The sequence below is a fragment of the Sceloporus undulatus genome, chromosome 5, assembly GCF_019175285.1.
Source record: "Sceloporus undulatus isolate JIND9_A2432 ecotype Alabama chromosome 5, SceUnd_v1.1, whole genome shotgun sequence".
Lineage (NCBI taxonomy): Eukaryota > Metazoa > Chordata > Lepidosauria > Squamata > Phrynosomatidae > Sceloporus > Sceloporus undulatus.
Genome location: NC_056526.1, coordinates 75,821,926 through 75,834,903, shown reverse-complemented (window position 1 = coordinate 75,834,903; position 12,978 = coordinate 75,821,926). Strand labels below are relative to the sequence as shown.

The following is a 12,978-nucleotide window of genomic DNA, read 5'->3' as shown; positions in this document are numbered from 1 at the left end:
TCTCCAGGCAGATCATATGATGCATTGTTCAGTTTTGTTTTGTTTTTTAAAATAATTTTTATTGAATCAAGTTAAGAACAACATACATATAACATAGTTAAGGCAGACATAAAAACAAAACAAAACATTAAACATAAACCATGGAAACCTGCATATATTTCTCACCACCCCATTACACTAAAGACTACCAAGCATAGACAAGCGCACTAACAATATAAAACATTTAAATAAAACTAGACTTCCTTGTCTTGGATTTCTTTCTTGTGATAAGCCACTAATATATACATACTTTCTGAAGTTGTTGTTCACAATTCCATTGTTCTGTCATGTCAGATTTTAATAACAACAGTTATTCAGTTTTAAAGAAATAGCCATTTGAGTCTGTTGCAACATAAAAAGGAAAAGGAGTGGGAGAGAAGGATTGCAGCAACACCTTTAAGACGAATGAATTTATTTCAGCTTGATTCTATGGATTTTGATCCATCTTTTCAGGTGCATTGACGGAATAAAGTAACAAGTATTTAAGCCCAGATTGCTACACATGCTTACATGCCTCTAGCTTTCACCCATAGTACACTACCAAATCAATTATTTACAGTCAAGCCCTGTGGTACAACTGCAGTTTCTCAGACTCACAAGACAGAGATTCAAAGTCCATAGATTTGCAGCAAGCTTTAACATTCACTCACTGAGAAATAAGTGATCATTTAGAACTGATACCTCGACACAATCTACTGTAAGACAGACCAGTAACAGAAAATGACAGATAAATTAATTTTCATTTACAGCTACCAGCTGAAAATACTCAAATTCATTACAACCAATTCTGGACGATAATATTGCCCTCTCACAAGCTCTGGGTGTTAGGTCTTTACTTGCCTATAGACAATCCCCTGTAAATAGATTCTCACAGGACCTGCAGCAGGACATATAACAGTAATGGAAATACAGGGGCAAGACCAACTTTATCCCTGCATCTATACTGGCAGCAAAATTGCAGGTACTAATCTTGTCACCCACACTATCAAAGCCTCTCTACATTGGACAAACAGAGAATTTTAACCTTTCCGGACACTCTATTTCTGACTTACAAGTCAGACTAAAACAGTTCAAAGGAAGATTGGAACAAGAAACAACAATTGGATATATATAAATGTTTCCGGGTTGTGCTAATACATAAATACATCATCTTTTCAATACATACCCTTTTTATTTTAGAAATAAAATGCCTGTGATAGGATTGGTCTAGTTTCATTACCAAATTTATTAGGAATTACTCTTGATGTTCTCAGGAGGGGGGCGGTTAGAAACAGTAAACATTAGTATGCCAAAACCAGACAGATTAATTTTGGGCTGTTTTTTCCTCTCCTTTTCAAGAAGACAAATTAGCAGATGCCTAAGAAGCTTTTTAGAACCATACTGTATATACATATTGAAATAATGGGAATTATGTTGAGCAATAGGTCAGTCACAAAAGACAGTGTTGGTGTTTTCTCTTTGCCACAATAACTGATGTTTCTCCATGCGTTTCCCTCTCTCCCTCCCAGAATGGGATTATGTCTGGATTGATGCAAATGCTCCTGCTGAAGGTCTCTGCACATATCACAGAACAACTTGGGATGGCTCCTGGAGGGGAGTTCAGAGAGGCTTTCAAAGAGGTGAAGGTTTTAAAAAACTATTTCTACATGTTTTCTTGAGTTAGAAATGCTAAGTGAAATGGAGAAACCGAATAACTAAAGACCGGCATGGTACTTCACTCCTTCATATTCTTTATGCCAATTTCTACTGTCAAAGAAAAGTAGAAAAAGAAGGGTGGGATATAAATACCACAAATACATAATAAATATAAATAAATAATTGATTTATTTTTAAAAAAAATTGGAACTCCCTTCTTCAACTTTCAGATATTAACTAATCACAGTAAGACATGTCTTTGGTAACTACTATGGTGACTTCAGACAGATAAGAAATTTGTTTAAGCACAACCACAAAGGAGCAGGTAATCACAATGTGTATAAATGCATACATGTATACCCACACCCCAAATACAAAAAGACAAGAAGCTGAATCAGTAGAACCCAAGAAAAAGATAAAAGAGACAGTTTTCTTAACAAAAGATAGTGATGCAGTATTTAAAAAGTCAGCATTTCTTTATTCCTTGTAGTTTCTGTTGCTTTAGTCTCTGTGTTGTGGTTTTTCTGTTTTAATGAAGTATTTGATTTATCGCATGTCTTGACTCCTACAAGAATAGATTTGTTGTTGTTACAGTTAGGGGAGATAGTTGTTACTGTACTATAGTTATAACTCAAAACTGCTAAAAACCTGAGCAAAATCTATTCAAATGGTGCAACAAGCCACTTCCCCAATGTATTCTTTCCCAACCCTTCCCAATGCAGTCTTAGCTGTATACCAAAGAAGAGGCTGATGTCATCCCAATGAAGATTGTCTTACTAGTTTGTGAAATGAAATGCAAAGGAAATAAATTGCTTTCAAAAGATACAGAGAAAACAATGGTGGCAAGCAGAAAGGGATGAACTGATGGTGGCATGTCTTTGATTCATAGCTGTGACACAAATAAGAAGAATATGTGCAGTAGGATTGAGAAAAGTGAAAGAGTATTCTGTCTGCAGTTCAAAACTGGTGGTGATCCTAGGAGAATCAGAAGCTGGTAGTAATGCCAAACTCATTACTCGGGACAGATCTGGACAGCAGAAAAATGCTGGTGTTGAGAACAGGAGAACAGAGGCTGATTTTATACTCTCCAATTGTCCCAGTTTAATAATTAATAATAATTTGTTTTATTTATATACTGCTATTCCAAAGATCATAGCGGTGAACAGCAAGTAAGCTAATTAGCAAGTAAGCTAATTTGCCCCCAACAGTCTGGGTACTCATTTTAGCGACCTTGGAAGGATGCAAGCCTGAGTTGAGCTTGGGCCCTTTTGGTGGTCTTGAACTTGCAACCTTGTGGTTTCGAGTGAATGGCTGCAGTACAGGCATTTAACCACTTCGCCACCAATTTGGCAGGGACAATCATTAATCATCCACTGCACCACATTTTCTGCTTTAAACATATCCCAGTTTCTCTCTTCTCCTCTCGCTTTACCTTTTTGTCTACAGCTTACTTTAAGTGCTGCAAACTGAGTTCAAAATACAAAAGTAATTTGTGATCACTTAACACAGTGGGAGGAGAGGAGTGGAGTCTTGCCCTTTCCAATAGGCTTAGAGTCTTAGATAAAAGCAAACCACTGCAGGTTATCCTAACTTGTGTGTTCTTTGTTGTAAATAACTTTTGCCATTTTGACCACACTGTGATGTTGCTTGGCCATATATGTCCCTGTTCTGACCTGTCAAATACTGGAAGGTATGTGATATATCGAAGCAGTTATCAATTTGAGTGAAAAAATATTACAAAATAAAAGGAAGTGAGAGGCAGCTTCCATGATACAAGATGAAGAGTTTCTTTTAGATTAGTATCTGAGGAAGGGATATAGTAGGTGACTGACTATTTGCGATTTCTTTGGAGTGAGGTTGCCTCCTTTCTAGAGTGATGGAAGAGTGAAGTTCTAGCAATGGTGGCAGCGGCTGCTGCTGCATTCATAATATTCTAGCAGTGGGTTACAGTGTTTCCTGAGAAGTGCCTTAAGGATTCTCTTTGCCAATATAATAAAAATAACATGTATCCTAAAAGCACTAGATCCTATCTGATTTTGGTGACTAAGCAGGTCAGCCTTGGTTAATACGTGGATGGGAGACTGCCAACGAATACCAGATGTTTTAGGTTATATTTTGAAGAAAGGAACTGGCAAAACCACCTCTGAATATTCCTTGCCTAAGAAATTCATGGGGTCACTGTAAGTCAACAGACAACTTGAGGGCACATACACACACAGCATGTGACTTTGTTAGATACGAACTGTATAAAGAGTTTTCAGAGGTTCTGTGGCTCCTTCTGCACTGTAGCAATAATGCAGTTTGATACCACTTTAACTGCCATAGCTCAGTGCTGTAGAATTCTGGGGTTCGTAGTTTTGTGAGATACTTAGCCTTCTCTGTCAAAGAGCTTTGATTTCACAGCAAACTACAAATTCTAGGATTCCATGGCATTGCACCATATCACTTAAAATAGTGGTAGATTATTTCTGCTGTGCACAGCATAGACTGTGCAGATGCAGTCTATGTCTGCTGAACAGAGAGCAGGAAATGCTTGTCCAATGCATACTAAAAAAAGAAATACCGGTGTCTACTTAATGTCCCATTCTGACCTTGCTAATCATTGAAATCCCTTTTGGGGGCAAAATGGAGACTTCTTTGAAACGTGGAATTAGGGAAACCTTCAGAATGGCAGAGCAAAGCAGTATACCTCTCTCCCAAAAGCTCTTTTGAAGTTTGTTGCTTTTAAAAAAAGAAAAGAAAAACAGAACCTTTACTTGTTTATAGAGCTAATAGGATGCATAAATTAGCCACAGCATGATTGGCAGAAACAAAATTGCATCCTTGATTGATTGCTATTGTTCTTCTCCTCTCCACCACACACTTAAAGATGCACAAACATAAAATAGAGTGATTTTAAATTAACAGAATAAACAAAGAAAGCATTTAGTGTACCAAAACTATGTTATAACTATCTTAAGAGTATTTATTTTAAACCATATAAAAGTAGAAACAGATGGAGAGGAGGTAACCATCGCTGAGCAAGTTGGGAGTAGTAAGTTTCCTTCAAGTTACTGAAATGGTTTATGATTTCTCATGAGTCTTCTATAGAAGACATTTTTAAGAATTAAAACACAGGAAGCATATCTTTACTAATAACTGCGATAGAAAATGAAAATATTGTGTATATACCACGACATATAGGCTCTTACTTTTTTGTTGTATGTAACACTCATTAATGAATAATGGGCATATTCTCTTCCAGGCTAGCCGAGTACCTTTTTGCAAGTTTCATCTTGGGGACAGACCAATCCCAGTCACCTTCAAGAGAGCCATTGCTGCACTTTCTTTCTGGCAAAAAGTCAAGCTTGCCTGGGGCCTCTGTTTTCTCTCTGATCCAATAAGGTTAGAAATGGGAAGATCTTTGGCGATATGGGACGTTCAAACCTGTGGCATCTCTGAGCCCTGGGGTGTATTTGCTAAATGTGTCGGCATGCATTTTTAATGCCAGTGATGGCATTTAGGCTACAACAAAATGTAGTAACAAAAGTATAGGCAGCAGGTTTAGTAACAGATTGCAAAACATGTTCAAGTGCATAGACTGTGTAGAATAGATAAATAGTAGTCCATTACTAATATGAAGTAATGCAGCAAAATAATGTTTCAGGGAGTCAGTCTGAATTTAAAGGCTACCACAGCCTACCTGTTTAAAGCCCCCGATGGCCTCCTCTCTCCTTTTGCCGGCAAGATGGCTGGCTGATTAGGTTTTTAATCTGTTTTTAATATTGTATTGTATACACTGTATGTGTTTTTAACATGTTGTACACCGCCCTGATCAATGGAAGGGCGGTATAAAAATAAAAATTTAATTAATTAATTAATTAATTTGGGTATAGATTTAGTTGTACAAAATAGACCAATTAAAATCAGAGCTAAATATTTGTTGCAAAGTGTAAATCATGTCTCTGGGTGCTATAGAGTTCTGTCTTCAGCTGTTGTGAAAGTGACAAATATGAATATGTGACTTGGCCCCTACTGCATTTCTGGCTGCAGCCCTGGTGAATTTTACCGTTGGCTTTTTCTTGTTTCTTGATCATTATCTTAGGTAAGCAAACCAGGTGCATGCTGATAGGATTGTGTGTGTCAGTAATGAGTTGGATCAGAATGTTATATAGCTGGTAGTAGAACAGTTTGTAAAACGAAGCCTAGTTGACTTATTAAGGAAATGTGCTTCTTGTGCTGCTGCATATTTTGGCAGCATTAAGAACTGAATTGCAGCAAGTGCAACACAGCCATAGCAGCAAAGCCAAGGCAAACCTCTCCCCAAGGAAACAAAATGTTATAATTAGAATTAATTTTCTATGGTTTTTACTCATCCACACATCCCACTCACTGTTTGCATATAGCAATATAACAAACTGGTTTATTTTTCTTCCCTTTGCGCTTGGTAACAGAAATGTCTGCCAAGTTCATTTATAGCTATTTTTCTTCAAGCAGCTACAGACACATCTGACTATATTTTTAAAACTACAAGTGGAAGAAAATTGAATTCCTTGGAAGATAGATTTCCAAACCACTAAATGTATGGAATGCACACAGCACCTTTAGTGCATACAGTTTTTAAAATCTTCTGTTTGTTTTTCCCTTTCCTGCTTTCTCTTGTGAGCGCTCTTTTTGCAAGCTTTGGAGTGCTAACCATGCACGGAAGTGCTCAACAAATTCAATGTTTATTACTGTGCATTCATGCCATAGTTAAAGAATATTTTCTTGCCTATAACCTTGATGACTTGTTGTATTGCACGCTATCTTAAATTGTAAGAATCTTTGGGGAAAGAAAGACAAATTTCCAATGAGTAGTGAGTGACAAAATTCCAATATACATTTTTCCCTTTTGTCTCCAGTGTAGCACATAGCATTAGGAAAAAGTCTTGTACCAGTTCTGTGGACATTTCTTCATAACATTAGTTGCTATGGGGATATATGGTGGTACAGAAATCTAACTGTTGTAAACTTTCCCCTCTTCTCTGTACCCTGTGAGCTGCCCTGCCCAAAACTGACACACTTTCCCCTATGTCTTATATTTAATTAGAAAAAAATTACTTGATCATTTATTATTTTTTAAAGATTCAAATAGCTAGGTCCCCAGTGTTTTTATACTTCCTTTCATCTTGGCAAACAGAGTATTGACATTGTCACTTTTTCACCCAGTAAAGATGATGTAGAGAAATGTAAACAAAAGGATTTACTGGAGCAAATGATGGCAGAGATGATTGGAGAATTTCCCGACCTCCATCGAACAATTGTTTCTGAAAGAGATATCTACTTGACCTATATGCTAAAGCAAGCAGCAAAGCGAACAGAACTACCTCGTGCTTCTGAAGGTATGTCAATGTGTATGATCAGAGCATACGCTTCTCAACTGTCTTGCCTCTCAGGAAATCTTTAGATAACAATAGAGGTATGGTTGTTTATGTACACATTCTGCAGTGAAAAACTGTCACGCATTGTGTAACTAGAATAAAGATGTTAGTTTAAACCTTAAAAAGAATAAAAAAGAAAACAAAGAGTGAAGCAACAGATGGCAAAGTGAAGGATCTTGGTGACAGCTTTTAAAAACTTGAAAGCTTTTTTGGTTATGATAATCACATCTTTGGAACTCGCATCCCAAAAGGGCTCACCAGGCATGCTCTCTAGGGTTTGGGGGGTTTTGTTTTTGCGGTTTTGTCATTAGCCTTTATGCTGCAATCCTATGTATGTTTCCTCAGAAATAAGATACATAGGTTCTAATTAAAGCAGAGCTCTTGAATCATTGAGGCTTTACTAAGTTAATACTACCATAGTCTCCTTGGTTCAAGGGGCCTATTTAGTGGGGGCTAGCAGTTGTGGCCAGTGGAGCTTACTCTTTAGTTCAGAAGTGGGCAGCTATGGGGAAGCTAGGAAACCACATTACCCAAACATGATGGAATTGCCTTCCACACAAGTCATTTTGGGGCATTTTGGTGCAAACAACATTTTACCCTTGGAGCACCCAAGGGCCACAGAAACAACTATGGGGGCAAATGCAGGCCACAGACTGTAGTTTGTCCACCCCTGCTCTAGTTAGTGTGTTTTAGAACTTACAGGTTCAGAGGTTTTTTTTAATTATTATTTGGTAAGGTTCTAGTCATTCATTTACATCACTTTTAGTCTCCTGTGATTTCAAGTATTAAAGATTTAATGAATCATTTTTGTTTAATATGCTCTTTCACTGAGAGCCCTTGCCAAAAGGTGCCCTAAGAATACAGTGGACCCTTGTTATAAGCTGGGGTTTGGTTCCAAGATCCCCCGTGGATAACAAAATCTGTGGATGCTCAAGTCCCATTAAATATAATGACATAGCAAAATGGTGTCCCTTATAAAGAAATGGAAAATCAAGGCTTGATATTTGAAATTTATACATTTTTTGAACGTTTTCAAACCGTGGATGCTTGAATCTGTATATAAAAAATCCATGTATAAGAAGGACTGACTGTCACTAAACAGATAACATGGTCTTGCATGCTTTGGCTTCCCTATTTTAGCTGAACCTAGAAGATGTGTCCCTTCTGTTGTGGTTGGAGTGGTTGGAATGGGCCACGTGCCTGGGATAGAAAAGAACTGGAACACTGACTTGAACATCCAGGAAATAATGAGGTAATTATCTCTATGGTAGGTTTATTATTTCAGTTCTAAGCTATAATGTCTGCATATAACCTAGAGGGCAGAAGAAAAAACTAATGGAGAGGTACAGAGCTAGGCTCTAGTGATTCTAAAATAGTCTTTGTTAAAGTGAAAGTACAGTCGCCCCTCCTAACTCACGGATCTGAGATCTGCGCCCTTGAATATCCGCGGAGAGGCAACCTCTGCGATTTTCAATGGTGCACACATGGGGGCCGCACACACAGGGGGCGCACACCATTCAAGCTTATGGGGCTTGAATATGCGTGAGCCTCTGTTTTTGACGGAGGGGGGGTCTGGAACAGATCCCCCGCTAAAATGGAGGGCCAACTGTATTTTCTAGGAAATGAATATATAGAAGAAAACCTATTGTAGCATTCTCGACATGAAACATGTGACAGGAAGCATTGATTACATGAATAGAGATCTGGAGATTTTTTTATTTTCGTTTGGCTGTACAAATGCATAATGCAAAGTGGGGTGAGGGGGATAAATAACACTGAATCAAGAATCAGGAAAAACAGTGAAAATATTCATAAATATTAACCATCCTATTTCAAAATTATAAAGATATGTAAACTGTTTACAAGTGTGTGTGTGTGTGTGTGTGTGTGTGTAAAATCATTATTGAATATTATAGTATGAATGTTGGAAAGAAAAAAAGTTCATATTCAGAGATTGTTGTTGTTGTATGCCTTCAAGTCACTTCCAGTTTATGGCAAACTTAAGATGAACCTATCACAGAAAAGCCTTTGTTCAGAAAAGCCTTTTCTTTACCTTCCTCTGAGGATGAATGAAATGTGACATGTCCAAGGTCGCCCAGTAGGTTTCTGTGGTTGAGTGGGGATCCAAACCTTGGTCTCCAGAGTCATAGTTCAGTGCTCAAACAACCACACCATTCTGGCTCGCAGATATTGGATATTGGAGAATAAACCAGGCTGAAATACTTCCAAATTCCTTTTCTTAAATCAAAAAACACTCTAGAATAAAATTTCAAAAATTGAATCCATTATAAATATAAATCCTACGATATATAACAAATGAATTGTTAATTCATATCCCAATCTGTATCATTTTTCCATGTACAGTAATTAAGGATGCAAATTACCTTAAACTCAGTGGGTCTTAATTCTGGATAGACATTGTGCCAAGGCTGCGCTACCAAGATTACCTAATAATACCAATATGGTGCTATTGAGTGTCAAAATGGGGCAAAATGACACCAGTGAATGTGGAGGGCTGACTGTATATCTCTTAGCACTGTTGGATGGTAAACTTCTTTTTCCCTCTTCCTTATTTCAGTGTGCCTCCTCCATCAGCTACCAGCAAGATCATCAAGCTTGTTATAAAGGGTACTCTATTTGGACTAGTGGGTTATGGCTGCTATCAGGTGGGACAAAGGACAGTTCGGTTTATTCTCTCTCTGCCCATCGCACAGAACTATCTTCAGAAACTGGCAGATATAAAACCTCAGCCTTGAATTGGAAGATTCTCCAGTGTATTGGGGCAAAATGCAACATGGATAAAAGCAGACGGGGGTGGGGGGAATGGCTGTGTTTGTGTCCCATGGTCTCACCTGATGCTGTGTTACCGCATAACCAATGGATTGACAGTAAAGGCTACACCAGCTACAACCTAACTGAATGAGCATTCACCGACCAACCTGATTAAAGGTGTGGCATAAAAATTTATGCCAGTATAAGGTACCTAAGGTATGTACACATATATATTATACGATTATGTGTATATAGCATATTTATAAAGATTATGATAGTGTACACAATCAACATGGAATCTCGGGCATGATCCACTGGAGACTTCTATTATGCAAGTGCCATTGAAAGGAATCAAACTTGTTAAGAGGCTGCTGTTATTCAGTTCACTGAAGCTTGCACAAAAGATAACTTGCTTGTGAATTGGGTCCAGAGCAGAGCTTGGAAATGTAGCCTATTTTGGACTACAACTTATAGAATCCCCCAGCTAGCATGGCTAGTGGTCAAGCACATTGGAAGATTCTAGAACTTGTGGTTCAAAAATTACTTTTCAAGCTCTGGTGAAGAGGAGCAATATGGTAGTTGTGTTCCTATTAGAAAGCACAGTGGCTCCCAAAGCTATGTGTGTTTTCAATATAAATAATAGCAAGCTATCCTTCCTGGTGCCAAGCACCTATAAAATTACTTAGGAGGACCTCTTCTTACTGGAAGACTTTTATACATAGTGGCTTTTTTTGTAAAACAAAACAAAAACAATACAATAATAACTGCAGATGCTTTTGAAATATCAAATGTGCTAGCTATTGTTGATCAACCTCTATCTCTTTCAAGCCTTATTGACTACAAAATAAAGAAGTTGCCTTTTCCACTGGACCCAGTGGATATGATCCAGCCTTGCTTAAACACCCCAATCATCCATTTTGATGGAGAGCCTATCCCTTTCATTCAAAACTGTTTTATCGTGGCTGGGTCATTCCATTTGGTTTTCTGGCCTCCTTAAAAGGCCTCCTTAAGAAGTTCAGCTGCAATCTCTCTCCTTTTCTATTTTCTTTTCCATTGCTGCTGGGTAATTATGTTTACAGAACACACAGTTCCTTGAATTAATTGTGTTCAAATTGTTAAGCCAATTCCTATTGGCAGGAAGTTTAGTACCAGAAAATTACTGAAAGGCTAGCTCTTCTTTCAGCCTGGTGTTCTCCAGAGGTGTTGAACTGCAGCTCCCATTGCCATAGCAGCTATGCTTACTGGTTTTATTGGAAATCCAGGTTCACTACATCTGAAAGACACCAAGTTGTAGAAGGCTGCTGTAGATCTTTTGACTCCTCCTCTTTGGGGGGAAAATAAATATGGAACTGATGCAAAATGTAGTATTTACCCTTAATTTCTTGGATGCCATGTGAGCTATTTATCACAGTTCTAGTCGAATGTAATAAAATACTGATTTAAAAATAAGTGGAATGTTACTTTAACAGAAATCAGTTATTATTTTTAAACCTTCTGGATTTTTTGTGTGTAGCATTATTTTACAATTGTTCCAACTTTTTAAAACATCTACATTTATTTTTAAAAAACTTTTTGTCCTGTATCTTTTGTAGACATTTATATACCCTTACAATTGCTTTCGAGTGTGTATTACTTGATGCCATGCCTACCAAATACCAATATCATAAAAATCATGACGTTTACACCATTCTGTAAAAGTATCTTGCCTGCTACTGTATTTTTATACAAACGCACATTGCCTGAAGAAAATGCAATTTCTAACCTTAATCTTCTTTAAGCCTCTGGGAAGATGCAATGTGGGCACTGATCTCAGTAAGATCCACAGCCTGAATGCATATTTAACCATTAGTGGAACGGTGGATGTTCCAAAGCCATTGGGCAAAAGATAAATGCCATGACAGTCTGTCTTTTGAAATGCTCATGTTTTGTTTTGTTTTTAAAATTGCTGGGAACAGTCTAGTACAAGTAAGTACCCTTGGTTCCCCCTGAAAAACCTGCAGATTGTGTCTGGTTTTGGTTCTTACCTTTAAAGAAGTGGTAGATTTGATCTTGTACTGGTAATAATGCAGTAACATTGCTTAGGAAAGTTCCATGTAATGATCTGAATGGGACATATGATGGATTCCAGTCAAGAATTTATTGACAACTATTGCAAATTAGTTGTACTGACTATTTCATCTCACCAAGGCTGAATGGACTGTGCACCCTGACATACTGTGGTTTGAGTGTGTTGAAGTTAGATCTTGGGGGGGGGGGGCTGGTGTTGCCAGTTAATAACATTTTGATTCTCTTCTGGAATTCTAGTCACCGAATGAAATTAATATGTCCAGAGAAGACATTTTTGAAGTGGTAGAGTAACTGCAAATCCTGTGTGGGGAAATACATTTACACATATCGTTGATGGCAAACTAGGTTACCTGCTTGCTCACTTATGATGTGATGGCAGAGGGTCAGTTTTTCACGGTAAAATTCCACTCAAGATGCAAAGGGCGGAGTAAAGGACCATATGTAAACAATTCTTTAGTAGTTGAGAATTATCCAACGGATTTATCTTTTAAAAAAATTAAACTGGTAGAGTCTCTTCTTACTAAATCTCTAGGTCAGAATTTATTTTTGTTCTTATGCTAACAGAATCTGACTTCCATCAATGGATCCAGGAATCATCATCTTCTGTCATACAGAAAATTGCTCTGGATAGTCTCTTAGCTCTCCAGAGGAGTGTGTGTGTGTGTAGGGAAATGATCTCATCTTCCTGGATCTGCTTTCAACTACTCAGTTTGATCTTGGGCCTAAGAGTTAAAAAATAGATCAGTGCTTTACTCCTTTCAACCCCCTTATATCCTCGAGTATAAATTCAGCCATGGGATGATGAGGCTATCAAACTTAATATCTAACCAAAACATATCACAAACCTGTTAATTAACTTCTATCTTGTACCTTTGAGTAGATTATGTTTGCTTTAAAGTATTAATACTTGGGTAAATTCTACAGGGGATTAAAAGGCAAATGGCAAATAAGTGAGCCTTAAACTTGAATGGACTAATGTTAAATGAGGGACGGGAAGTACGATTGTGCTCTGTGTATTTCCACATGCCAAAAAAGGACAATAATAAAATAGCTACATGGAGGCATT

General features: G+C 37.6%; 1 protein-coding gene across 1 annotated transcript in view; it reads left to right on the top strand.

Annotated features, from left to right (window-relative positions):
• The window catches only part of TRABD (TraB domain containing), a 40,769-nt gene extending 27,791 nt beyond the window's left edge, over positions 1–12,978 (top strand). Inside the window, exons 6-10 of the mRNA XM_042469549.1 lie at positions 1,548–1,658; positions 4,919–5,058; positions 6,862–7,034; positions 8,214–8,325; positions 9,652–12,978. Coding sequence (XP_042325483.1) covers positions 1,548–1,658; positions 4,919–5,058; positions 6,862–7,034; positions 8,214–8,325; positions 9,652–9,829 — 714 coding nt within the window. The 3' untranslated portion in view covers positions 9,830–12,978. The remainder of the gene's footprint in view (positions 1–1,547; positions 1,659–4,918; positions 5,059–6,861; positions 7,035–8,213; positions 8,326–9,651) is intronic.